This window comes from Nipponia nippon, unplaced genomic scaffold, assembly GCF_047370975.1.
Source record: "Nipponia nippon isolate SJK-2023a ecotype South Korea unplaced genomic scaffold, ASM4737097v1 scaffold_23, whole genome shotgun sequence".
NCBI classification, from domain to species: domain Eukaryota; kingdom Metazoa; phylum Chordata; class Aves; order Pelecaniformes; family Threskiornithidae; genus Nipponia; species Nipponia nippon.
The window spans coordinates 3363529-3390326 of record NW_028262340.1 but is presented as its reverse complement, the minus strand read 5'-3'; the positions used below and the strand labels follow the sequence as shown (position 1 = coordinate 3390326).

The 26798-nt window shown below is 56.5% G+C and overlaps 2 protein-coding genes across 3 annotated transcripts in view; both read left to right on the top strand.

Moving 5' to 3' along the window:
* The first annotated feature begins 2533 nt into the window (after positions 1–2533).
* On the top strand, positions 2534–15267 carry LOC104017922 (CCN family member 2). The gene is made up of 5 exons (XM_009470999.2): positions 2534–2656; positions 7679–7892; positions 11821–12072; positions 12486–12694; positions 12906–15267. Exons 1-5 carry the CDS (start codon positions 2594–2596, stop codon positions 13215–13217), a joined length of 1050 nt encoding a protein of 349 aa, XP_009469274.2. The 5' UTR covers positions 2534–2593; the 3' UTR covers positions 13218–15267.
* A 1864-nt stretch (positions 15268–17131) lies between these two features.
* EPB41 (erythrocyte membrane protein band 4.1) overlaps positions 17132–26798 on the top strand; it is a 96340-nt gene continuing 86673 nt past the window's right edge. Inside the window, exon 1 of one of the 2 annotated variants that reach the window (XM_087760592.1) lies at positions 17132–17194. The gene's annotated coding sequence lies outside the window, so the exon portion shown is untranslated. Of the gene's footprint in view, positions 17195–26513; positions 26675–26798 lie in introns of those variants that run through there. The other variant, XM_087760589.1, reaches the window with a different exon arrangement.

Sequence of the window (26798 nt, the reverse complement as noted above, 5' to 3'; positions counted from 1 at the left end):
CCAGCGGGGTGAGCAGTTCAGCTGCTAGCGTTAGGGGTAGTTTTGGTTGTCGCAGTGCCCTAGGAAGATCTTGGACCATGGGTGTAGGGAGCTCCCTAACACTTGTCCTTCGTGTCCTGCTGCTTCTCTAGTTTTTTCAGCTTATGGTAAAAAGGTGCCTTTGTGGCAGACTTGCTGTGGGCTCCGAGAGGCAAAGTGGGCTCCTCTGTCCCCAGAAACCCTCATGTGGAGGACTTGGCACTGCTCCTGGCACTTTGGGGTGAAGATACTGGTGCAGGATGTTGGTTCTGCCATCCAGTAAAGGAGCCGGAGTGTATCCAGGCGCCTGTCTCTTGGCGAGGCAGGGGAGACAGCTGGCTGGCCGTGGTGGAGCGAAGGTGGCTCGAAGGACGAGCAGGACTCCAACTCTGTACGTTTTCCTTATGCTACGGTTGTAGGAAGCTGAAAGCATTCAGGTGGATGATGACGAGCAGCTTGGTAAGGATGTTTTATAATCGAATTATTCTTTATTTTTGTTGTAGGTTGAAAACTTAATCAGCCATCATAATGCTGGTTTAGTGCTGAATATTCCCCACAAAACTCCTGACAGGTGAGTAAGCGTTATGATTTTGGTTGAACAGTTCATTTGAGGTCATGCAGCAGGTTAAAAAAAATTCTGAAAGCAGAATTTGGAAGATCATGGCTCAAGGTGCAACTGCTGCTTCTTGGACAAGGAGCAATGTATGAACCGAGCCATGCATTAAGCACTGTCCTTTTAACAAGGCACAAATCTCACACCTTCAAATGCCCCATGTGGCTTGGAATACAGCTGTGGTTTATATTCTTGCTGTGTGAGAAAATGAGAACAGAGGTGTGTAGCACTTTATCCCTGTCTTATTTACGAGCAGTGGGAGAACGTCCTGGGAAACGTGAGCAGCTAATTTTAGGCGACAACACAGTTTAAGGCGCCAAGCCTTCCAAAAGGGGAAGGAACGGACATGCAGCTAGACTGCCTTTAGCTCCGAGCTGCTCCAGGGCACTGGGTGTTTATACCACCTCCAGTACATTAAATCTTTTGTGTGGAGACAGAAGCCTTCGTTGTGACATTGGTAGAGGTAGCTGTCAGGGAAATGATTGTGAAATCCCTCATCTGATGGAAGAGGAGAAGGAGGTGCATCTGAGGTGGCTTGCACTGTGCTAATGCTCTCCAGCCCCAAATCCCAAGGGCCTTTCCAAGTGCTAATTAATTAAGAGTCGGAGTTGTCTGTTTTCAGGAGTGGACAAACAGTGGCGTGGGGAGCGTGGAGGCTGATCTGGTGTTACACAGGGACCTGAAAGGACCTGAGTAAAATGCAGGGCTTGATTCCCAGCTAAGGTGCCCTGCGCTTGGAGGCAGGAAGGAAGGAGGCTGAATTTAAATGACCCACTACACACTCCCTGTGTTTTTCTGTCCTGCTTCCCAGCACACTCTGCTGGGATGTGGTAGGGACTGTATGGCACAGCGCGTTCTGCGTATGCTCCTGCTTTACATTGGCCTAAAGCGAGTACACAGATCTTGCACCACTTCTACCCTGGAAAGGTCCCTGCCTCGAAGGCACGGCTCCATCTTTTTAAGGCCACTTCATGAGCAGCCCAGAGGATCCCGTCCGGTACCCAACCTGCTCTGTCACACCCCAGGCCAGCGAGGACTAAGAGTGCCCTCTGCTGCACTCCTCCTCAGCTTTCCATGGCAGCATTCCGCTTGCTGTTTGAGAATAAACAAAGCAACTCTTTGAATACACAAAACAAATCTTTCATATTCTAAAAGGCTTTTTGTGCAGGCTGTGCAGAAGCCTGGTTCTGTATTTCAGCAGCAAACAGCAAAGATCATGCCCCGAGATAAAAATATATGCTATCCTGCATCAATCCCGAGGCGCAAATAAAGCACTACAGGGAACTGCTGTCCTTTATCAATAACCATCGCCCCGTAGCTTTTCATTGCCTCGTAAAACAAGCAGCTCCCCGTTGCAGCAGTTCAGACAGCAGTCTTTATAGTCCTGAAACTTCCATTTCTCAGAGCTGGCAGGAGCCAGCGCCGGTGAGGCACAGTCGGTTATGGTACCTCATTGCGCCTAACAGCGCTGGACTTTCCATCGCTCCCTCCTGTTCAAAGGAAAAACACTGAGCACCACAAAGCTCTGCTTATTTAAGTCCTCAGCTCTTGCAGCCAAGAAGGAATGGATGTAGGCAGGGAAAGGGGGGTTGTGTCAAGAAAGCTGTCCCAGGCTTCATACTTTTGGAGTTAAAAAGAGGAAAAATTAAAAAATAATAATCCTGCTTTTCCTGGGATTTGATTTACCCACATGGAAAGTAACCAAGCTGCAGGCTGCGCCGGCAGCCCCGCAACCGCCAGGGCCACAGGAATCTGCTCATGTTCCCTGGAATTTGGACATTTTTTGTTGCACCCATTTCAGCTCGCTTTCCAGATGTCACTCAAGCGCGGGGCACGCCCCCTCCAGCAGGCTATTTAAAGAGGAGCTGGTGTGCAACTTTCTCCAAAGAGAGAGGAGGAATTCCGAGGGAGAAGGAGCGAGGCAGTCGGCAGCCTGACTCCCCTCCCTTCCCTTTGCTCGGGATGTCTGGCAACCTGGGGACAGTGACCTGCACCCTCCTCCTCCTCCTCCTCGCCCCTGGCTGGGTACGTATCGCACTGCAGCAGCTCCGTTTGCTGGCTGGGCATTGCAGCTTCTTGCTTCGATGCATGCGAATGCTTTAGGCTGAATAACTCTTCCCAGCTGCCACCTGCCTCCAAAGGTTTCTGAGAGAAGGTTGGCTCTTAGCAGAGCAATGCAAACGCGCTGTGTAACTAAATCGCGCTCGGGGCTGCACCGCGCGTAACGCCTGTCATCTACGGATCTCAAAGCTCTTGGCAAATGTGAATGGATTTTGTTTCACTCTACTCCTGTGAGCTAGAAGCCAGCCCTGGGTTACAAGGGGGGAGCAGAGAGCAGAGAGAGGTGAAGTCGCCGAGTTTATGTCACTGCAAGGATTAAAAGTCTCATATCCCAGGTCCTTACCATCCCCATCCTTCCCCAGCTGCCACTGAATCCACCCCTGTGTTCCCAAACCCAGTGATCCTGAGGGGGAAATCAGACTGCAGCCTCTCCAGAGCAGGATTTGTGCCTGTTTCTGTGTTAATACAAGTGCCTGACAGAGCAGCTGATGCTGCTCGGGACTTCCGTGTGCTGTTACAGTGCCACTAATAGCAGGAACATTGCTGCAGTCATTAATGTATCTAAATTGCAGTAAGTGCCTTTTGGATCGGTGAAGAAATCAGGTCCACAGAGCCACTGCACCTTGTCAGGCTTATCGTGCTGATAGAGGCAGTAAACTTCTGGTTGGTAAGGTCTGTGGGATTGCTCCCGGCGGCACTCAGGGTGCGCCAGCCCCTTCCCTGCCAGGAACGGTGTCCTGTGCACCGAACGCCGCTGTGACCCAAGGGTGACTTCTGCCCTTTGGGATGGTTTCTTGCACTGACCCAGCTTTGGCAGCATCATATCGGTCATATAAACAATAGCAGTGAATCCCACCGCTGTGACACTTTATTATTACACTGCGATGATGTCATTTTCCCTAAACCTGCCGACTGCCTTGGAAATGGGACTTTTGACTTTCTTTGAGCTCTGAGAGTGATGTTTAGTGGATTGAGCAAGGAAACAAGAGCTGTTGCTCCCGAATCTGCCTCCTGTGTTGTTCAGAGGTGAGAGCAGAACCAGGGTGGCTGGGAGTTGTGTTTCTCCCTGCCAGGCTCAGCCTGGGCAAGTCTCCGTGCCTCCGCTCCCTGTCTGTGAAACGGGGGCGGTGGTTCTTGTCTCTCGGAACAGGCTGTTGTACAACGTGCTGCAGCAGCCTGGGAAGGCGCCTTGAGAGCCTGTGATGGAGGGAGAGCAGGTATTATCCGTGATAATTCAGTGTTTGGAGTATGTGCACAGCTGTGTTTTGACTGCTTTATTTACTGCCAGTCTTGGAGCCTGAAAGAGAACCAGTTATGTGTTTATTATATTACTTCTACCTTGCAGCGTTAACCCCTGGCTCCCAAAGCACTTTGCAAACAGCTTCAAAACGCTCCTTTCCCAGCCCTTTGAATGCAGTCATGAGCCCAAAGGCATTTTAAAAATCCTCTTTGGCTCGGCCCTCTCGGCGGGTTCCCTGGGCTCCCGCGGGCATGGACTGCTCAGGAACGAGAAGCCCTGACGATGCCACAGAACTGCTGCAACGGTGTGAGCTCGTGTCCCCCCACTCGTGCCTTCCCGAGGGTGTAGGGGGAAGAGGTTTTCTGTGAATATGAAGCAGGAGGAATATTCTCACTTTTTCCTTCCCCCCAGGTAACTGGGTTCGGCGCTGGCAGTTGGGAGGAAGCTTGTTCTGGCTTGTCAGCGGCGCGGATGGGACCGGGGAGTCAGTGGTGGAGATCCTGTGTGGATCCTGTGTGGAGCACAGGCAAGGGAGACCTCTGGTCGGGCTGCTTGGACTCCCGCTGTGGCTTGGCCATTGCTCAGGGGTCCCGGGAGTGGCAGATTCACATGTGGTGGTTGTGATCGATATGAGAGCTGCCAGCAAAGCCAGGAGCAGGGAGAGCTGATATTCCAGGCGTTAGCACTTTTTGTTAAATCTATCGCCTTGATCTCTAATACTGGTTCTGTTCTGCTGCTCTCAAAGTTCACAGAAATGCACTGCTAACCTCAAGAGAAACAAGGTCAAGGCTATAGTGAACTTGAAGTTAGGATCCTGCCCACTGAAGGCAGAAGTGTAATTTTGGGGACAGACCCTTCTGCAGAGGGGAAGAAAATTAAATGTTCTCTAGGTTGAATCCCTCTGCACCCAGGTCGGTGGCATGTTGCGTGGATACTGGTCTTGGTGGTACGCATGGGTCTGTAGCAAAGCCCGGAATGCGAGTCCTTGCTGTTCTTTGGGACAGTTTGGGCAGTTTCCACACTGTATTGAAGCAACTCCTAGAAGCAGTCTAGCAGCGTGGAGGGTGCTCCATGCAAGTCCAATCTAATCCATTATTTAGCCTATTTGAAATTGCTGTGAAAGCAAATTAAGTAATGGAGAACTCTAGGAAGCTGGTTCGATACTGACTTTCTACCAGCTGTTCCCAACTCCAGGAGCTCCCCTCGCCAGCCGGTTTCTCAGTGCTCGCTGTTGAGTGTGCATGAGCCAAAAAAGATTTCGGCTCATTCTCTCCTCTCTTGGGCTCATGAGAAGAGCGGGAGATATAAATAGCACGAGCTGGCTTTGCTCAGTATAAAACAAGCAAAGAGGAGCCCCAACACACCCCGGGGCCAGGTGGACTGGGTGATGAAAAGCGGCATGTCTGAGCTGACTGATGGGAAAACCTCGAAGGGCCGAAAAGAGCCCTGCGGCTCGGGGCGAACCAGGGCTTTTAAGCCGTGGTTGTGCTCACGGCTGGGGGAGATGAGGCGCAGAAGAGGCAGGGGCGCAGGGTCACCCAGCAGGTCCCCGATGCGTCGGAGATCTGAATCCAGATGTTCTTGTGCTGAAAAGCAGCCGGAACGTAATGAGGAAGTGAAGCCGATGGTGAGCAGAAGGTAAAACCAGGCGGTCTAGTTTCTTTGGGTGAGTTATTAAAGGACATAAACAGCACCAACAATAATTAACGAAGGCGAGAAAGAAAACTCGATTGGGTTTAATTCCGTTGTGTTCTCTGTTACCCTATAAGAGGTTGTTTCGGTTTGTTTTTCAGTAGGAGAGCTATTTTGAGAGTGTTTCTTTATATGGCCTGTGGCTGACACTGCATTGGAAAATGCTTGTTGTCATTATTTTTTTTAAGTGCATGGATTGCATCTTAATATAGGTCCTGTGCTAGGAACGCTTTGCCTCTTTTATGATCTCATGTGCCCCCCACCCACTCATCCATGGTTGAATAACGCGTCCTTTTGGCAGCTACAGCGGTTGCATACATGAAAAACAGTAGGAAAGCGTTTCTGTATTTTTAGCGTCTTTTAATGCGCTTCAGCAGTCGGGAAGAGATCGCTGTGACACGCCAGCTCCCAGCGAGTGGCCCTAAGACTGCCGTCTGCGAACAGCTGGGCTACAGCGGGAGAGGCTCCTTGCCAAAGTGCTTGGCGCTAGGAGTTTTCAAGGAGAATTGTGCTGATTCCTGCTGAGCGGGGTGAGACTCTGGGAGGACTCGTGCGTTAAGATTTAGACTGATCCCTCTCCTACACCGTACTGCGCTGATTGTTACAGAAATCCAAAGCAGTTGGCATCTTCTGACCCCGTGCGAGCTAAAGTCCGAGCAGCTGTTTCGAACAACAGTCAAAACAGCTGGAAAAGTTTTACTACTGTTATTGGTGACAAACACAATATCCAAGGAAGCTGTTTCACAAGCGAGGGCTGGATGGGATATAACAAGTGCAAACAGAGCTGTAGCAAGATATGTTTTTGGCTTCTGTTCCAGGTGTTCCCCGCTCCCGCCTGCCCGCAGGCTCTTTCCCGCTGGGTGGCAGTGGCCGGGTCTGGCAGCGGGGCTGTGAGGGGTCTGCCCGTTCGGGTGCTTTCCTCTTCCCGGCTCCCAGCAAAACAGGATCCCACCATCTACGTGCAAGGGGCGTATCAGCCCTGTGGCAGCAGCTGCCCACGGGGCGGGAGCCGACCCGTGGCCCGCAGCGCCCAGCATCTGAGCACTGCAAACTCTTGCGTCCCTCTGAACTACCTGGGAATTTTAGTGAGCAGAACCTGAACAGAAAACCAGGCTAGAGTTGGCACACTGATGGTTCTGAGGAGGCAGATGAGGATCTTTCCAGACCATGTGCTCTGCACCTTTCACAGTCGTGGTTTTACATCTTGCCCAAATCTGGGCGCATCCAGAGCTGAGGCTAGTGTATTTGCTCCAAGCCGATTCAGGACAAGGATGCCACAGACTGAGTTACTGGAGTGTTTGAAGCATCCTGGGTTCTCCGGAGAAGGTAACCCTCCTCCAGACATAGCCTGATCTCTGTTTAGCATCTGAAGTGGCATAAAAGCCAAGGGTGGGTGTCAAGAGGTGGCCAGCACTTCTGAAATGCTACCAAGCGGGGTAGGTTCACAAGGCCCTGAGGAAGGTTGGTTACGCTGCATTCCCTGGAAACAGGAGAGGAGAGGGCACATCCCTGGGAATAACGAAGGAAGTATGAGATCCAGGGGACAAAATGGGACACGGGAGCCTTTGGGTCAGTTTTCAGCGCTGGCTGACTTTGGGCAAGTCCTTTCGCTCTGCGCCTCGCCTTTTCCATCTTCGGACTGGGTCTAATGCTGCTGCTGTGGAGTGCTTTGATGTTTTCTCCTGAGCAGTGCTATGTGAGAGCTGGGAATTGCTTGCTGTTAATAATTACCATTTTATTGCTTCCAGGGAAGCGGGGGGCTGAGCTGCACGTGGGACTCCAAGCTACTGCTTGTCCTCTTTGTTTTGGCCCTGCCTCCCAGGGGCATCTTTTTTTTTCCCGTGAGCTCCAGCTGAGCTAGGGGTGAGGTTAGCCTTGCCAGTCCTCGGGAGCTGCACGCACTCCCTCTGCAGCAGGGCTCTCGGTGGAGGGTGAAGTCGGTCTTCCCTCCTCCTGATGGGGTGTCTGTGCTTGAAGCAGAATCGTCTTTTTCATTTCTCTGCCTGGCTGGCTTGCGGGAGACTCATTCTCTCCATGGCTTGTCTGCCCTCCAGGTAGAACCGCAGGCCTGCACCTATCCCTGCCAGTGTCCCTCCCAGCCTCTGCAGTGCCCCGCTGGCACCAGCCATGTGTTGGATGCCTGTGGTTGCTGCAAGGTGTGTGCCAGGCAGCTTGGCGAGCTCTGTTCCCTGCAGAAACCCTGTGATCATCACAAGGGACTCTACTGCGACTTCTCCAAAATCCACAGAGGCAGCGGGATCTGCTTAGGTGAGAGCTGTATGTTCTGTTCTTGTGCGGTTTTCTTGTGGCCCCCTCAGCCCTCTGCCTGCAGACCTCCCAGAAAACCCGCGGCATCGTCAGAATTTCCTGTAGCGCTCGGAGCTTCATCCCGCATCACGTTGGGAGATCCGTGCCAGCCCTGCGAGCCGACAGATTCTCTGATACCGATACAGACGCAACCTGCTTCCTCCTGCAACGAAGGATGTTTCCCAAGGCAGGAGTGGGGGTTTGGGACTCTCCTTTGCTCCCGTGACATTGTTAGGAGACATCCTCTAGCCCTGTAGCGCCTGGGGGTAAATATCAGCAATTGGGACTTTTACTGGAAAGTACAGTTGCTTGGAAAATCTCACCCCAAATCTCACTGCCTTGCACTGGAGATTGGGATTTTGCACTCGACTGCTCACACGCGAGAGGCGTACCGTATTTCTGGCTTTAGCACGTGGGTGGAAAGAGCTGAACAACTCGTTTGCAAAATAGCGTAGATGTAGAACACAGGAATTACTGAGCCAGGTAAATACAAATGCAGACCTGTTTTCTCGCCTGGTGCCTCTTTCCAGCCAGAAAAGAAAAATCTTTTTGATTTTTTTTTGTTTAGTGGCTATTTTCAAAGCATGCAAAAATTATTTTGGTGTAGAGGAAAAAAAAAGCATTTCCTCAGTCTCCTGTTCCTTGTTTAAAAACAAAACTCCTCTGCCCCGTCTCTGCCAGGAGCTGACCATTTTTTTAATTCAAGCTTTTCAAAACAGCCAGGAAGACACGAGGGCTGGAAAGCTGACGTGAACGCTTCGGGAAGCGTCCAGCCGCTGCACGTGGCGTCGCTGGACGCGCTCCGGCAGCCGCACCACTCGCACCCACCCGAGACAGCGGCCTCGGGGGCTCAGGGTGGAACCGCACTGTTTTGCAGTGCCAGAATCACATCAATTTTTTTTTACTCTGAATAATGAATTTAACTTGTAGAAGGTGTTTTCGCCTTTCTTTTGAGAAGTTTTTATAAGTTATTTGTTTAATTTTCCTCCCCCAGTGATTGTGATCTTTAGAAGCCACATGAGCTTCCTAGTTCTTTCTGTAGGCACTGGTACACCTAAGAGCTGATGATTGAAGCTTAATAAGGTAAACGTAGGCGTAATAACATCCAGCGGGTGTAAGCTGTAACCTGCCTAATTAAGACTGGAAATGAGGTGTATGTATGTTTGTAGAGCAAAGGTAGCTAAATCACTGGAACAATTTGCTCAGGAGTGTGGAGGAGTCTTCATCTCGAAGGCTTCGCGTGAAGACTGGACATCTTTCTAAAGAAAGTGCTTCGTATTCACCATGACGTATGGGTTTGTGCAAAGATTTTGGCGTGAGAGTCCCAGATCCCTGCTGTGTAGAAAATCAGCCTTGAAGACCACCACTGCCCTTCCTGCCTTTAAATGAGAAATTAAGATTTTCATGGCAAAAATCCCAGATGAACATAGACCAGGATGTCTCCCTAAATTGGACCAAGGATTTGGGACGTAATGTCCTTGGGTGATATTTTTGCGATGTCCACACTGATCTCTTGGAAGATGGGGGATTTTGGTGGCAGTGAAGGAAGCTGGAGGTGGAGTGATGAATCAAGGGAAAGAACAATGTTTGTGAATAGAGGAGAGAGGACTTAGAGGTATCCAAATAAGACGGACGTGATGGGAGCAGAAGGGAGCAGAGCGGTGTTCAGGTGTCATGGGAAAGGCTTCTAGGCTGGGAACCAGCCCGAACGCTGTATCGGAAGAGACAGGAGGGGAACCATCAGAGTGAAAATTACTGTGTATTTGTTTAATGTGATCACAGTATGGAGCATTTCACATATTGCAGAGGAATTCTTCCTTTCCTGCAGAGCCCTTGGAGTATCAGAAAGGTAGAGACGATCCCGTAGTAGCTCTCGAGGAGGAGAGCCTAAGGGTGGTAGGGTGGCCTGGGTGGGTGCAGGGAGCTGGCAGCGCTGCGGCGACTGGAGTGGCTCACTCGAGCTCTGCCATATTGCCTGCAGAAAAGGGCAAAAGTCCCCTTGGCGGGACGTGGTGCTTGGGGGCGGGGGGCGGCAGCGGTGCCAAGCCGAGCTGGTAAATAAAGAGCCGTCTCACTCCGCTGGCGCGGTCCGTTTTGGTGCTTTAATTGGATCAGGTCAACGGGAAAGTGAGGTCGTTGTAGGGTAATGAAGGGCATGACAAAACGATTGAGTTTTGAAAACATAATAAAACCCCTGAGCAGGCTGCCGTTCCTTGGGGGGGAGGAGTGCTGCCGAGGGAACAGCACGATCAGTTCGTCGGGAAGGGAGAGGGCTTGGGCTATAAAACAGTGAAAGAGGATTTAAAAATAAGTATGAATGGTTGTGTAGAGGGAAAGTGGATGGCTTCCACTTTGATGGAAAAAGTGATGATTTTGAAACTTCTAAGTAGGAGCACAGGAGTATTTTTATAGCAATGGCATTGAAAAGAGTTGCAAGTTGAGATCCAGCTCTGGTTAGAAACAAGGCATTAGCAGCCCGGAAGGATTTGGGTCCCCTCGAGGACGAGGTGGGATGGAAAGAGGCTCTTGTTCCTTGTTTGGTCCAAACACTTTCTGCCTGAGACAACGTTCCACAGGCGAGCAGAACTAAGGGGAAAATAGATCAGGTTTCCTGGTAAGCCTCCGCGAGCAGCCAAGAATCCTTCACTTTGGTAACGTCCCAATAGAGCTCTGTACGGATTTTTTTTGTTTTGTAAGGGTCAGGATTGCAGAAAGCAGCAGCTGACAAGAACTGTCCAAAAGCAGGATTCCTGTCCTGTGAACAACTCTGAGAGTTCAACATTTCATTTCAGGCCGAAAGAAAAAAAAAATTAAAAAAAAAAATCTCCAAACTTTCCATGAGTTACTTAGAAGACTCATTTGGCTGGGGCAAAGCTTTCCACTTCCATTACATCAAAATGTTTCATCTTGATCCTTACAGTATCTAAAATAATTACCCGAGCAAAATGCTTCCCGCTGTGGATACTGTCCAACAAGTGTATTGGTTGAGCTGTTGTAAAAGCATAAAGGAAATCTTTGATATCAAATTGAATTGCTTCAGTTGTTTCTCATTGAAAACATTCCTGACATTGATCTGTGCCTGCAGAACTCTTAATCAAATAAGAGTTTTCTGCTGGAAAACTTCCACTGGAAAAATTTTGGCTAACACAGACGTAGGAACTCGTGAGCGTTGCTCGCACCCGCAGACTGAAGGTTGCTCCTATGTGTCAGATATTGTTGCGTTTCCTTTTCTGCTCATTTAAGTTTTATCGGGAAGGAGGGAAAGACTCGTAGGAGGGCTGGAGATGAGAGATCTGGAGGTCAGAACAGAGAGAAATAGAAAAAGTTGTGGCTGGAAGGAGGAAGAGATTCATGCATCACAGAGGAGCCAAAAAAAAAAAAGGTCATAAACCCAAACTGTTATTTTCCTTTTGTAGGTACCTTTAGACAAGTGGGGAACCAACTGCTCTTAGGAGAAGGTTGCCTGTTGGTCTCTTAGGAATAGCGAGGAGCAAAGCCGCTGGCTCATGTGTCGTGTCAGGAATGCGTCTTGCACACCACCACGGACTGGGGCGCTCTCCGAGCCGGAGAGGAAGACCTCTGAGGGGAGAACAGGCTGTTGACAAGCCGTAAAGACCAAGTCCCACTTAGTAGCTCATCCAAGTGGAGAGTTTTCTAGAAAACTTTGGGAGGTCTGGCACAGCTGGAGCCATCTTCCAAAAATTGATGTTGGGAGTAGCCTTGGGTCCAGGGAGCCAAATATTAAATGTGCCAACTCCTGCTGCATCCGGCAGCGGGATGGCAGAGCAGGGGAGGGTCTGCGCCTGGGCACTTGTCCCCCATCAGGAGCCCTGTGACTGCCAGCCCCTGCCATCTTCTCAGCTTCTCCTCCTCTTCCCCCTTCCCACAGCTCACGAGGGTGCAACTTGTGACCTGCTGGGCAAGATCTACCACAACGGGGAGAGCTTCCAGCCCACCTGCAAGCTGCAGTGCATCTGCATGGACGGGGCCATCGGCTGCATCCCCCTCTGCTCCGACGACCTGCGGCTGCCGTCCCCCGAGTGCCCCAACCCCCGGCGGGTGAAGTTTCGCAATAAGTGCTGCGAAGAGTGGATCTGCGAGGAGGGCAGTGAGGAGAACCGCTTCGAAACAGCCATGGCGGGTGAGTGGTGGGAGCTCTTTGCTGGGGGATAGGGGTGGATCCAAACTGCTTTTGGACTGAGGCCCTAAGGCTCGTCCAGTTTGGAACTGGTGGTGATTGCTCACTTTGCACACCGTGGTGTGGGTACCAAGCGTTGAACTCCAGACCCATTAAGGTGAGACTTTAGCGATGCTGCGGGGAGGCTGGCGCGCCCTCTGATACCGCGGCAGAACTGGCTGGAGCCGGGCTGTGGTAGGAAATGGCCCCGTGCTTGCCCGCGTCCTCCTTCTGCTGAGAGGCTGAGTAGCTCATGGGATGGATCAGACCTTTGCTACTGTTCCTGAAGAGTTAGACCAAGTTGGGAGCAGCCACGGAGCTGCCACACTTTGTCCCAAGCCCTGAACCTTGCCTTGCGTCTCTTCCATGTGGCTCAGTTTTCAGGGAGGATCCAGCACACAAGCCGGAGCTGAATAACCTGCAGGAGAACTGCTTGGTGCAGACCACCGAGTGGAGCGCTTGCTCCAAGAGCTGCGGCATGGGCATCTCTGCCCGAGTAACCAACGACAACCCCCAGTGCCACCTGGAGAAGGAGACCCGGCTCTGCATGGTCCGGCCCTGCGACTTCCCGATGGAGAAAACCAAGGTATTGGGCATGGGGAGAGGGGATGCAACACCGTGAATGCCAGGGACGGCCTGGTTAGGTCCTTGTCAGGCCTGAGCCCATCTCGCAGGGTTTGCCCTGTGCTTTCACTTTTTCTGTGTCCTGTTGCCCAGCGATGGAGACAGAGCACAGGCCTAGGTGGACCTTTCGTCTGATTGTCACATCCTTATTAACCCATCTGCTCTCTCCCTAGAAGGGGAAGAAGTGTGTGCGGACCCCAAAGCCACGCCAGAGCCTCCACTTCGAGTTTTCGGGCTGCACCAGCACCCGTTCCTACCGGCCCAAGTTCTGCGGCAGCTGCACGGACGGCCGCTGCTGCACCCCGTACGTCACCAGCACCGTGGAGGTGGAGTTCCGCTGCCCCGAGGGGGACTTCTTCCAGCGGAAGATGATGTTCATCAAGATGTGCTCCTGCCACTACGACTGCCCCCGAGACAACGACATCTTCCTGGCCACGTATCACAGGAGGATGATCGGAGACCACGTCAAGACAGAGAGGCAGTAGCCCTCTCCGTGCCAGGTCCACAGCCCAAGGTGTCAAGAGGGCTCTGCAGCGCTTTCGTGGCTGTGTCCCAGGACAATGCAGCCTCTTCCCCCTCTGTGAGGGGCTGTGCTCTTCAGAACAGCGCCGTTCGCCACCAGTGGTCCCGGTGGCCTTGCTGACAAGCCAAGGTGCGTGGGGGAACAGCCCCGTCTGCCCCAGGCTCCTAACCTTCACCCACGGTGGCGCAAAGGTCAGCGAAGGAACCAGAAACAGGCTTGAGCTGCAAACTTGATCCACGTTCCCACTGACCAGATGGGAGAGTGGATCAAAGCCGCATGGCTCCAGCCTGTCTCCAGCTGAGAGCACAGCGGGTACAATTCCCCGCGGCCGCTGGCCTGCCAAAACCACACAGCAAACCCAGAGCATGAGACGGGGAAGCCCGGGAGGCCTGAGCTGCAGCCGAGCTCTGCAGCCTGCTTCCCGCAGAGCGGGGCTCTGCTGCGTGTTGATGCAAAGCTTCTTGGTGAGGAAAGTGGTCCTGGCCCTGTGCTGGGCTCCTGCTGAGCTTTGCAGTTATTTTTGACTAATTGGATCCAACAAATTGGCAAAAGCTCTCCCCCAGCCTTGTGCCCACCTTTCATCCTCCCACGTGCTTTCCCGTCTGCAGCTTTGTTCCAGATCGGTTTGCTCCTGGAGAGGCCGGATCATCTGCCCGGTGACCGGTTCTCCGGACAGCACAAGGCTGGGCAGTCTTTTTTTCCCCGTTAAATTCCTTTTCGCCTTGTTTGCCAGTTGAGGGTGACAGCGAAGACACGGGAACAGCGAGTTGCGTGGTGTCACTGCAGGAGACGCAGCGTGGGTCGGGGCCTCCTGCAGAAGATCTGAGCCCAGGAAGGGGTTTCTTCCTAGAAGAAGGGATCCAGCCAGGCTGTGGCTTTGCCTCCGGTGCTGGCAGGGGCTGTTTCAGACCTGAGCAGCTCTTCCAGCGTGAAACGGGGGCGAGCCAGGCTGCCCGGCTGACACACATCCCCTGCGGCCGCTGCTCATGGCAGTTTTTCGTGCCATGACGAGCATGTCCTGTTGTGCCTTTCCGTACACATCCACAGCGGGGCTGCGGCTGCCTTTCGGCTCCGGAGTCTTTGCTGTAGGTCGTAAGTTGGAGGAACGCGGTTCAGCTCGGGTTTCCCCGGGGGGTTTAAAGCACTGGCAAGAAAAACGCCTGTCTTTGTAAATGGAGCAGATCTGGAGTTAGCGAGGCGGCAGCACGCGAAGCTGCGTGGTGCTGGGGCCTCCAGCGGTGGGATTCCTGTCTTGCCACGGGCCAGTGCAGAGTCACTCTGCCGTTAAGGACTTGCCGGTTGCCATCCGTAACTCCGGGAGAGGGCACCGGCACAGGAGCGGTCCCGTAAGCCCCCAGCGCGGCCGGCGCAGCCAGCAGTGACGCAGCCCCACACACCTCGGCAGCTCCGCGGTAGCTCTGAACGCTTATCGGTTGTGTTTCGTCTCTGCTGATTTCAGCAGAAACATCCAGGAAAAGGCCCAATCTCATTCCTTAAATCTTCCCCACCTTCACCCTCTTCCAATCACTGGGAATCACGATGAATTCCTGTCCCAGCCGGGCAGGAGCAGGAGCCGCGCTGCAGCCCCAAGGCTTTACCCCACCATAGCTCCCACCCCAAAGCAGAACGCGATGCCCGAGGGTAATCCCGGCTGTCGGGAAACGCCGCCCTGCAGCCCGTAACTCCGCCGACACGCCAGCACGGGGCCCGTGTCTGGGCTCAGCCCCGCTTTTCTTGCTCTCTCAGCCTGCGGAAGCTCGGGAGCCTTCAGCCTCCCATTACCTGTAATCGATTTGAACTGTAAATAATTTATCTGATGTTGTTTCCTTTTTTTGTAAAGGCCTTTGTACAGTTTTTGCATCCTTTTAGCACAACCTTGCCGAGGGCCTCTTCTCCCCGTGCCCTCCAGGTCTGCTCTGAACTTTTCTCCTGCCGTTTACACGGCTTCTGTGTGTAAAACCACGCTGAGGTTGCACTTTACTCAACGCTAATAAATATCTCTTTATTTTTTATATCCCTGGCAGCATCCCTCTGTGCGAGGCCCCTGCCTGGTTTCCCCTCCGGCCTCTCCCCAGTGCCACCAGCTTGCTGGGACCAGTGCTGGGACCCTCCGCAAAGCTGGCGGCTGGGTATGGAGGGGAGGGGGGCCCCGGGGGGGCCCTGCTCCCCCTCCCAAGCAGCAGCGGGGCTGGCGTTGGTGCCTCCCGGGCACCTCTGCAGCCACGAACCGCGGCTCCTGCTCTGGGGGGACAAGCGGAGCCCCCCCCCGCCTGCTTAAGGACCCAGAAGTCCTTAATACCCGGTTAAAAATAACCCCGGGAGCAGATGTGAGCAGAAGTCGGCGATAACGGGGCCAGAACGCGAGGGGCTTTGCGGTGGCTTAACAGCTTACGGCTTCATCCCCCTCTCATCACATTAGCCAGGGGCTCCCCCCTCGCCCACCCCCGGCACCACGGCGGGGGCCAGAGGCTCTTCCTCCCCCCAAAACCTTCCCGCTCCCCGTGGCGGGGCTTAGGGCTCCCTGGGGAGAGGCAGGTGGCGGGGGGACAAGGCCCCGTCAAGCTCGAGCGGGAGCCGCGAGAGGTCGAGGCTCTGAGCCCGGAGCAGGATCCGTCCCGGCGCTCGCTGGAGGCTGGAGAGGCCCTGGCGGTGCCCGTCCTTGCCAGCGTCCCCAGGGCGGTGGCCATTAGGTGGCACCAGGCACCTCCCTGCGGGGACACCCCATCGCCAAGGCAGGGTGCCGTGGGGTGCAGGGCCCCAGCCTGGCCCTGGGGAGGCACCCGGCTGCTGAGCACAGCCCCGGGACAGCACCCACCTCCTCCAGCCCAGCACCAGGCACTCACCCCGCCACGGGGCCACCACCGCCACTGCAGGGCCACCACCGCCACTGCAGGGCCACCACCGCCACCACCACAGGGCCACCACTGCCACCGCAGGGCCACCACCCCACCGCAGGGCCACCACCGCCATCACAGGGCCACCACTGCCACCATAGGACCACCACTGCTGCCACTGCGGGGCCACCACCGCCACCACGGGGCTACCACCGCCACCACGGGGGCCACCACTGTGGCCTGGCCAGCAGGGAGGGCAGCAAGGCCCGCGGTGCTGGCGAGGGGGAGGGACTCCAGCCCACCGCTGTGGCCGTCCCGCTCCCCCCTTATCGCCCGCAGCCGCCGCCTGCGCAGCACCGATAGCCCAGGCGTGGCCCCGTGGCCGGCGGGGATAAGGCCGGGTTTTTGGGCCGCCGGAGCCGCGCAGGGACCCTGGTGAGGAGTGGGGGCGGCTCCGGCCCTGCCTCGGCCCCGCGACGCCCTTATCGGCCCCGGCCGTGCCGCTGGCGGGGCGGCGTCGCGCCCCCGGGGCACCTGCGGCCTCACCTGGGCGACCGCAGGCCGGGGGCTCCCCCCTCCCTCCGGGGAGGGCTCTTCCCTAAAAAAAGGTAAAAAAAGGAGGCGGGTGAAAATGAGCATAAAAATCTGTAAAAGGCCCAATTCTGCCGGTTTTGGGGGGATGTGGGGCTCTGCCGGCTGCGCCCTGCAGCCCCGGGGACACCCGGGGACCCGCAGCCCCCCGGGGGGGCCCGCGGCCCGTGGGGAACCCGCGGGAGCACTTTCTCCTTATATGGGCTGGTGACGTCACGGAGGCACTCGCAGGCCAGCGGTGAGGTCACGCGCCCCCCCGCGCGAGGGAGGGGGAATCTCCTCGCCCCGCCCCTTCGCCACACCGTCACCTGCCCGCCCCGCCCACTGCAGCGTCGCGTCATCGCCGCCGGCCTCGCCCCCTCCGCGGCGTTGACGGGCGGCCGCGGCAGCCAGTGGGCGCGGCCAGCGGCGCGGAGGGGGGCGGGGCGCGCGTGACGTTAGCGGGGGGCGGGGCCTGCGGTGCAGGTGGAGGCAGCGCGGTGCGGAGCGGAGCGGAGCGGCGGCCCCGGCCCGGGTGAGCGGGGGGCCCGGGGGCGGCGGGGGGCCCCGGGGGCGGTCGGGCTGGGGGCGGGGGGGTCCGGGGGGCCGCAGTGGGGTCGGGCTGGGGGGGGGGGGACACACACAGGGGGCACGGGGCGCTCTGGGGGCGCGGGGGGGGTCGGGCTGGGTGCGGGGTTGCGAGGGGACGTGGGGTGCTGTGGGGTGCTGTTGGGTGGGGGATCCGCAGTGGGGTCAGGCTGGGTGCGGGGTGACCTGGGGCTGGGGGAGCCGGGGGCACCCACGGAGGTCAAGCGAGACGTGGGGTGCTCTGGGGTTTGGGGGGGGGTCAGGCTGGGTGTGGGGGCCCCACGGCGAGGGAGGTGTGGGGCGGGGGGGTTGTGGGGAAATGCGGGGTGTCCCGGGGCTGCGGGAGGCCCCAGGGGTGTGGGGGGGGTCCCCCCGGTGGGGCGGCGCTGGGTGCAGGGGGAGTGGGGTGCAGTGGGGCTGTAGCAGGGACCCCGAGTGGGGCTGGGGGGTGCGTGGGGCTGAAGGGGAGGGAAGGTGTGGGGTGGGGAGGGTGGGGGGCAGCGGGGGGCCCACAGCGGGCTCAGGCGGTGGATGGGGGGTGCGGGGGCCCTGCCCTACAGGGGATGCCAACCCCCGGGCTGGGGTGCTTCCCCCCATAGCCTTGTTCCCGCTGGCGCAGCGGAAGGGAGGAGGTGGGTGCAGCCCCGGGCGCCGGGTCCCCCCTGCACCCCGCGGTCACGGCAGCGGCACCAGTCGTCCCTCCCTGGGAGGCGACAGCTCCCGCGTTGGCATCTGGGTCCGGCTCTGATTTCTCGGAGGCGTTTGGTGCTCGCCGGGGTCGCGCCTGAGCCGCAGCCTGCTCAGCCCGGGGCTTTGGGGTGGCCGCGCTCTCGCCCCTCTCTCCAAGACGCCGTCTGCGCCCGCCGAGACGGTTCCTGAAGCTGGCGGCCAAGCTGCAGAGTGCCAGGAGCCAGGGGCCTCCTCCTCCCGTTGATACCTGTCCCGGCGTGGATCGATGCCGCGCTCAACCGGGCAGCGCTAAAACCTCACCATCAACTTTCTGCGCCGTTCCGCCTGCGCGGCTGTGGGAGCGGGGCGTTCATCTCCCACATCCCCTTTCCGACGGGGGTGCTTTGCGCTGGTGTCGCAACCAGAGGAGCGTGCGGTGGGACTCGCCGCCCCCGGCGGTTCCTGCAATCTCTTCCTTTCCTGAATTTCGCCCTCCTGCAGCCGTAGCGGGACGAGGTGTCGGTGAACCTGCTTGCTAGTCCATGCCGTGGGCTGCACCGGGGGCTTCTGCCTTCCCCGCTTCCCGGTGGGCTCGGCAGGTGCTGCGGGGTCCAAGCCTCTGGCCGGCGTCGCAGGGGACAGCGGCTATCTTTAGGGTTGTGTTGCAATGGAGGGGTGTGCCTTGGCTCGGCGCTGCCAGCAGCCGCCTCCTCGCCCGAGGATTGATTTACGCCGAGGCTCCCGCATGGGAAAAATCAACATTTGCTCTGCGCTTTGCAGGAGCGGGTGTTGGGGTGCCCCGTCCTCCCTGGGGTCCACAGCAGGGCCGTTGGGCGGCGTTGGCAGCTGCCTGCAGCGGGGTCGCTGCCAAAGCTGCTGGCCGGCCCTGCCAGCTCGGGCAGGCAGCGGGCAGGGGCTGACGTCAGGCGACACGCGCCCTGCGCGAGGTCAGGCTGCGCGAGGTGCGCGGGGCTGTGGTTTGGCGCGGGGTGCACCAACGGCCCCCCGGCACCCTCGCCCGTGCTTTGCCACCGCCCAGCAGCGGGACTGGGTGAGCCAGAGCGAACGGCTGGGGATGGGGAAGGCTGACGGTGCGAGGAAATCTCTGCTGCCCTGCGGGAGAGGAGCTGCCTTGGGGCGCGGGAGCAAGTTAGGTTCTTGAAAGTGCACCCCAAAACTGTCTCCATCCCTCTGCTGCTCCCTTCCTAAGGCCTTAACGAAGGCACGGGCGCAGCTCCGGGAGAGCCGGGGTCAGGGTTGCCGCCGGCAGCACACGCTCCCTTCTGTGTCCTCTTTCTGCTGGAGTGACCCGGTTAGTCCGTGGGAGTAACTTGCACCTGCGCCAGAGCTTCAGGTGACGTGGGACTGAGGTTCCCTGTTTGGCTTAATCCTTCCTCCGCCGCCGTTGCCCTGCTCGTGCGAAATGTGCCCGTGGGTGATGCAGCTCCGCCGTGCCCGTCCCCGAAAGGAGGCAGCTGAAACTCCTGGAGCAGTTTGTCCCCGCCCCGGGGTGCGCAGCCGTGGCACGGCTCCTCTCGGAGCACCGGGGCGTGCGTAGACGTGGGTCTGCCCCAGCTCGTCGCGGCGCTGGCAGCCCCTCCTGTTCCTCACCCAAAGCGGGGCATGTGCTGCTTCTGCATGTCGTGATGGTAACGGCGAGTCAGCAGCAGCAAAAAGTTCCTCTGTGCATCAAACGTGGTCGTGCTTCCCCGTGGTCGTGCTCAAGCTGTTTTGCGGGCGGCGGGGGCCTCCCCCATCCCTTCACTTGGCTTTGCCTCATGCTTAAGAGAAACTTCAGGCCTTCTTGAGAGGGTTTGAAACCCTGCCGAGGAGAGAAAGTGCCTTCTCATCCGTGGCGGTGCTGCTCTGACGAGGCTCCCTCCTCCCGATGCGCAGCCTGGCAGCTGCTGGAATTGCCTGCAGCCGCATCTCTCCACACCGCGCGTCCCCCCGGGCTGGCGCGGTCCTTTCGGAGCTGTCGGTGAGTGAAGATCGCTCGGAGGGTAAGCAAAACATCAGCTGTTCTCTGAGCGAGGGACTTTGAAGATATGTTACTAATTTAATATATAACGAAGCTTTTTCTGAGCTCCATCCGCAGCCGTTCCCTGGTGAGGAGAGCAGGCTGCAGACGGTCCCTACCCCCCAGGGCAGATATTGTCCGTTCTGTGCCGAGCAGTGTTTTACCTTTGTGCGTGTTCCCAGCTGCGGGAAGAGGCTCAAGGCCATGGTGGCTGGAAGTTTGGGATCAAAATTGGCTCTGGGCCACGCCGGGTGCTGCAGGTTGGAGGTGTGGGAGCTGTGTGATTCAGGTGGGGGGGATGGACTCACCCACCATCAGCCTGGAGATTTCTCTTTGAATGAGCTGCCCGGGAAGGATCTGGATGTTTTGGTTGTCCCTTTTATACATTTTTTTCTTCACCTAGTGATTTGTGCGAAGCTCTGAGTCAGGCTTCGGGGGAAGGCGCTGCAGCCGGCTCTCCGTGCTTAGCCTGGGACCAGAGCCGGGTGTGGGACTGCGGCTGGGGCGTGGGGATGACCCCTCTGAGCGGTCTCGCGCGCTGGACGCGCCGCTGAGGCCGTGGTGGCTCGGTTCATGGCTCGGTTCATGGCGCTCGGGGTCCCTTACGCCATGACCACTGGGGCTGTGCTGACCCGTGCCGTGCCGTCCCCAGCTGGGCTGGCGGGGACAGCCAGGGTGGGCTTGGTGGGGCTGTGTGCCCCGGGGCTGGTGGGGTCCGTCCGAAGCGGCCAGCCCGTCTGCGCGCTTCTCCCCACTAGAGGCTGCTGATGAACACAGCATTTTTCTTTCCTTGGCTCTGACGGAGCAGCGGGGTCTTGAATTTGCAGGGCTGAGCATCCTGGCTTGAGCTTTTCCTGCTGATTCACCCTGGAGACAGCAGCGGGCTTCCCCCGGCAGCGGCCGGGTTGAGGGGCTCATCTGCTCAGGCCACAATAGATCTCCCCACTTCATTAGGTCTTAATTAGGCAAATGCACCGGGACTGTGTGCGAGGCCATTGCCAGGGGACACGGATCATGCATGGAGCCAGGGATGCCGGCTTCCATCCCACCTGCCTCAGGGGTGCTGACGGGGTTTTTCCAGCTGGGCGCTGAATGCGGAATGAGTTCAGCCTCTCGTATTGTTTTCCCGGAGGATGTGTGCGCAGCGATAACTGCTTCACCCCTCCGGCGTACCCCAACTGGCAGAAAAGCCAAGGATTAGTTAAGCGATGGAAGGGATACTTCACCGCTGGGCACAGCCGGGCCGGCACGGTAAAGCCGCCCTGTAGACACAAAGGAGACTTCTTCCAGGGCAGCTGGTTCAGTACCGAACGCCCAGGCAGGATGGTAGTATGGAAAATAACCCCAGCCCCTGGAAAGATGATTAATCATGTCACAATTAAGTGTAAAATGAAAGGCAGTTGCTGCCGCATGGTAATAGCTGCAGCGGAAGGTGCCTGGGAAGGAATCTGTGGTGTTGCACAAGACCCCGCTGCCTTCGCTAGGTATGGGCGCTGCCGGGAGGGCAGCGCGGTGCCAGCTGGCTCCGGCACCGAGCAGGCAGCGCGGCTTCCCCGACAATGGCAGCGCGGCGCTTTACATAATCTGGGACTTGCAAAACAAGCTTGAAGGTCTGGAAAATCCTCCTGCTATTGTTGGTGCTCAAAGTTTGCTGAATTTCCTGGTTTGATCTGCGGGTCTGGTTTTTGTTTTGGGACCGCAATGGGGAAAAATGCACTTTGCACAGAGAAAAGAAAAGGGCGTTTGTGGCGTTTAATCCACGCCTGCTCCTTAGATGAAACTATTTTTGTGGTTTACAAGAGGTTTTGAGCAGCTGCTCGCAGCTTTATAGGGCTGCGGAGGACTCTTCGTCTATCCAATTAGCATGGTTTGTCTCTAGTCCCCTCCTGATGCCTCCCGAGAAAATCCTGAAATATCAGGCATACAGGCACGGGGCGCCGTGGGCAGCGCACACACAGGCACCATCTGGGCTCCTGGCCCAGGGGCAGAAAACACCAGGTCGAAATGGCTTTGTGTTGTCTGAGCCTCGTGTTGAGTCAGACCCTGCTGTTCTGGGAAGGCTCTAAAGCTGCCTCTTGCTTGCAGATTTTAGGAGGAGAGGCTGGAAGGGAGCTTGGGTCGTCTTATTTTGCGGTGCCTCTTAGCTGGAGTCATCTGCTGCTGCTTCCTGCAGCTTGGTGATTCGAAGGCAGCTGGGAAAACGCACGGGGAGGGATGCTGAGGCTGTCGGGAACCGCCCCAGCCCCACGCCGGCCTGTGGACGGCCGCGGGCTCAACGGCGGTGCGTTGCCTGGCCCCTGGGAAGTGTTTTGGGGTGTGGGGCCTGCCCTTGCTCCTCCATTTGCTCATCCCAAAGCCTTTTGCCAGCACAACTAAAGCTGCTGACACCCTGTGCGCTATTCAATTAAATGAACGAATCCTGTTAAAATGTTCTCCGCTCCTGTCTGTAAATTGGTGACTAAGAAACCTGCCTTTTCCTGCTGTTCCTGGGAAAGCCGGGTCTGGTAGCAAGGAAGGAGGTTAAGTTCTTGCTGGTCCACTTAATGTGAGGCGAGTTTTGGCACCCTGGTAAGCAGCAAAAAAGGAGGAGGAACCCTGGCCCGATGGCACAAATACATCCTCTTATTAGAGGCGGCTTCGAGCTCCTTTCATGTAGGTAATTACATCTGGCCACGGTTGACCTGATCTGGATTCAAACAAGGGGGTGTGAGGCTTGACGTGTGCTGGGAGTCTTTGGAATGACCGAGCTCCGACCGCAGCGGTGTTAAAGCAACCTCGTAGATGTTGCAAACAAGCCAGCGCATCGCAGCCATGGGGTGGGAGATGCGGGGAAGCTCTGAGCTTGCTTACGGCCTGGAGAATCCGGTGTCGGTGCTGAGCTCTGCTCGGCGTGGGTGGGAGCTGGGTTGGACCGATGTCTTGAAGCATCGCTGTAGCCAGGGCACTAACGCAGCTGATGCATTACAGCATTTATCATGCTGTACGTGACCTCTGTGAGCTGATCCCTGCTTGGTTGCTGTCCTCCGACTGCAGCGATGGTTTAGCTGCTTGCCAGACACCACCAGCCTTTAAGGGCTTGTATTTCTGTATCTGCTCTCCAAAAACGCTTGGAGATATGGGGTAAGCTGTTTGTGGGCACTTCAGAACTTGAGGGGAGCTCTTTCTCTGCACTGAGGGTCTGTATCAAACAGGAACAGCACCGAGTTGCCTCACTGCATCTGCGCGAACTCAAACGCTGAGCACGGGAGCAATGGAGGACAGATGCTGGCCCAGCCCTGAGCCACGTTGGGCTGTAACGTGACTTTCTCCGTCTGTGTTGATGTTGTGCTGGGGGTGCCTGTGCCTGAGGTGGAGGGGAAGCTCTCCTGTATGGCCGGGATCGGCCTCGGCCCATCTGCGGCTGCGAGGAGCCCCGCCGCGGGCTGGCAGATGGGGTCAGCGCTGCTCAGGGATTTCCTCGGATGCGGAGTGGAGGCTTTTAATAGCAAACACGGTCATCTGTATCATCGCATAGCCTGAAACCTGTCCCTTAAAAATACCGCCTGGCAGCTGGGATGTGACTGAGCGAGAGAAGTCCACTCTTTTTCAGGATTGTTTCACTGGTTTTGAGTAAAAATGAAATATGGTTTAAACCTATCGCTGGTGATGCTAACGTGCTCGTGGGTTTGGGGTGGAGCTCCTCCCTGGGAGGCAGCCTGGAGAAAGCCCTGCCTTCCTTGGCAAGGTTGCTCGGCCCCGTGTGATGGTCGGATCCTTCCCAGTGTGCTGTGCTGTGTCGGATCCTGTGCCTTGGCCGAGTGCCAAGACTTCAGCCTTCTAGGAAAGGCAGCGGGGGCCGGTGTGGGTTTCCCTTGCTGCCCGCTGCCAGCCCATGGGTGCCTCGCAAGCGGCAGTCTTAGGTGTTGGGGAAGCATCCGGAGTTGCAGATGGCTCGTGCTGGGGTTGCAGCGCTGTTTGATCCATCCGAGCTGCCTCTCGGTGGGAATGCACAAGATATCCAAGTGCAGAATTGATGCTTGCTGCTGGCCAGGCTTTTTTCTGGTGCCACTGTTTTTCCACCACTTCTGTAGCAGGAGGCAAATGCGGTTACGGCAGCTGCCTGGCTCTGGCAGTTTGCATCTTGCCTCCCCTACAAACTGCCTTCAAACTTCTTGGCTTTCTGGCCCCTGTTCTGGTCGATACGAGGCTGTTATCAGAGTTCAGCAAACTGTGATGATCACATCCAAGCGTTGTACCTCAAACCACCTGGCAGCGCTGGGCTGGATGAAGAAGCTCATTTGCATGGGGCGGTTAATTCTCTGGATGTTTTAATCTCTGTGACCATCTGTGTTCTTGCCTGGGCTGGGGAGACGGGAGCTCTTGGGATTTATTCCAGGAGGTGAGTGTGGAGAGGACTGCTTATTCTGTGTCTGCCGAAAAATGCCCCGGGTCAGAGCAGGACAGCCTCATTAACTCCGGGAACAGTTGTTCCTGCATCTTCAGGCAAAGAGGCCTCAGCTCTATCCTGGAGGCACGTCCCGAAAAGCTGCAGGGAGAAGGCAGGGGCAAAAGGCACTTATTGAAAATGGGGACCTCTGTGAATGCTTTCCGGCATACAAACCCAAACACAGAGGTCTGCGATGGGCTTGGCTGGTGCCTGGAGGGCTGAGGTCCCTCCCGGGAAGGCTGTGTTGGTCTGGGGAGAGGTGGTGTGCTAAAGCATCTCCTGGCCACCCTAAAAGCCCTGCCCCAGGTTGTGGCAGCCTCTGGGGTATGAGCCTGCCCCACCAGCAGCCACTGCAGCCTCTGCCCTGGTGAATGCCACGGCTGGAGCTCACATTTGAGCTTCAGAAGCTGCTGATGAGACTGGGGTGCTCACATACAGCACCAAAGTCAGGGGACCAGTACCTATAGGTGGGCTGCAGTAGCATCTCCAGAGACCTGTGCAGGCTGCTGCTAAGAGAAGCTATTTTGCAAGCAGTGGCTGAAGTCTTCCTTGTTTTGGGTTCTCACATTTGTGAGCCTGAGGCTCTGGAGCTCATCACAAAAGCCCCAACCAGGATCCCGCTGACCACAGGCTCTGCACGTGGCACAAGCAAAGGCAGCACTTGCTGTGGGCTCTGTCGAGGAGCACCCGTCCCGTGGGGCAGCATGGCCCCGCCAAGGCTGCTGCTGACATCCGAACCCGGAGGGAACGATCTCTGCCTTGTAATTAAGCTCTCTTCTGCTCCTGTTCACCATACTAATGAGTAGTCTCATGGATGTGCTCCTTGCAGCCACGGTGCTCTGGATCCTCTGTGTGGCTCAGGAATTGGAGGTGGCTTTCCAAGAGAGGCACCTGCAAAGGGCAAACGCAGATCTCCGTCCCTGTCTTGTTGGGGTGAAGCTCATGGGCTGGGAACCTTTGACTTTAAAGGCTTTTCCCTGACTGCACCGCACCCTGCGTGCTGTAAATTCATCTGCCAATGCACATCCCGCTCTCTTAAGCGAGGAAAGCCCTTCCTGCTGTTCATGCTGGCAGGGCCAGGCGAGATGGAGATGTTTTCCCAGCCATTGGTTGAAGGACCAAGGCTGCCTCTTGAAAGGAGAGCTCTTTGCCTGCTTGCCAGGCTTTTGACATCAGTGGATAATAACACTTAAAAACAACCAGCGCTCCAGCTAAATCTTCTCCTGGTTCAGCAGTTTGGGGTTTCAGTCTCGATAGAGACTGTCAGCATCGCGGTGCATCCCAAAGGATGGGTGCAGGCTCGTGCCCGTCTCTCCGGTGTGGCAGGACGGCTGTAGAGGAGGAGCACAGTCCTGTGCACGGTGCAGCGCGGCACCGTGCTAGGCTTCCCCTGCTGCCCTCAGCACTCGACTGTGCTCTGGTGTCAAGCAGGTCCCCGGACCCTTGGCGGGGTGGTGGCGTGGGCTGAGGATCTGGCTGGATTTCGGCACCCTGCTCGGGCCCCGGCGCGTGCCTGCTGGAGCACGCAGCCCGCCTTGCTGCGGCTGAGACCACCATTGCTCTCTTGAACCTCTTCATTTAGTTAATGATCCTTTTGTTGAGAGGATTAGGGTTTAGAGGCCTCTGGCAGAATGTTAATTAAATTAAGTCTATGGGTGTTTTGTTGAGTTTTTAAAGCCCGCTAGAGGGCTCAGTTGGAGCCCTGTGGAGTTGGGGCTGGAGGCACTGGGCTGCGTCCATCCCCTGCAGAAGTTTGCACGAAAAGTTGTGTAAGGCTGGAGGAGCCGGACGGACGCAGAAGTGCACGGGGCCAGTCTGCAGCCTCCGCACCGCCGCTTGCTGCTTCTCCAGCCCGGCTCTGCCCGGGGCTCGGCAGTGCCTGGCCCGTGCCGTGCCGTGCTCTGGAGGCCGTACTCGCCGGAGGCTGGCAGGCGCGGGACGCCTGCGTCACCGCTCGCTGTATTATCAGCGTTAAGTAATGTCAGGCTAATTTTTTTTTTTTTTCCTTCCCCACTTGGTGTTTACATTTCTAAGAAGTGGCTCAACGTGAACGTCCGGTTCCACCTTCAGTTCTGGGAAGAGTCAGACACCGAAGTTCTTTTACATGAACTCTGTTGCAGCGCTTATGTAAAATACAAGTGTGAGCACTGGGCTTTGTGGCTCGAGGGATTTTTCTGGCGGGTGTGTGGTTTGTCGTGTTTAGTTGGAACTGCTTATTAACCAGTGTCTCTTCTCTTTTCTCTTCTATACACTTCCCCGTGATGGATTTTGGTGCCTCGCCTGCGTGGTTTGCCTGGCTGTCTCATCTCTGGGTAAGTACCTGCTTCGTTAGATCAGTGAGGGGAAACAGCCAAAACGAATCATTTGAAGTTAAATAACGAACTGGCCTGTTTATTCTGACTTGAACTCTGGAGCATTGATTGTTATCAAACAGTT

Bases quoted from the DNA above. Each gene is read 5' to 3' on its own strand.
- LOC104017922 (XM_009470999.2), top strand. From the start codon at position 2,594: ATGTCTGGCAACCTGGGGACAGTGACCTGCACCCTCCTCCTCCTCCTC. The intron at 7,893-11,820 runs GTGAGAGCTGTA...CCCTTCCCACAG, and splicing joins AGGCAGCGGGATCTGCTTAG to CTCACGAGGGTGCAACTTGT. The intron at 12,073-12,485 runs GTGAGTGGTGGG...CATGTGGCTCAG, and splicing joins CTTCGAAACAGCCATGGCGG to TTTTCAGGGAGGATCCAGCA.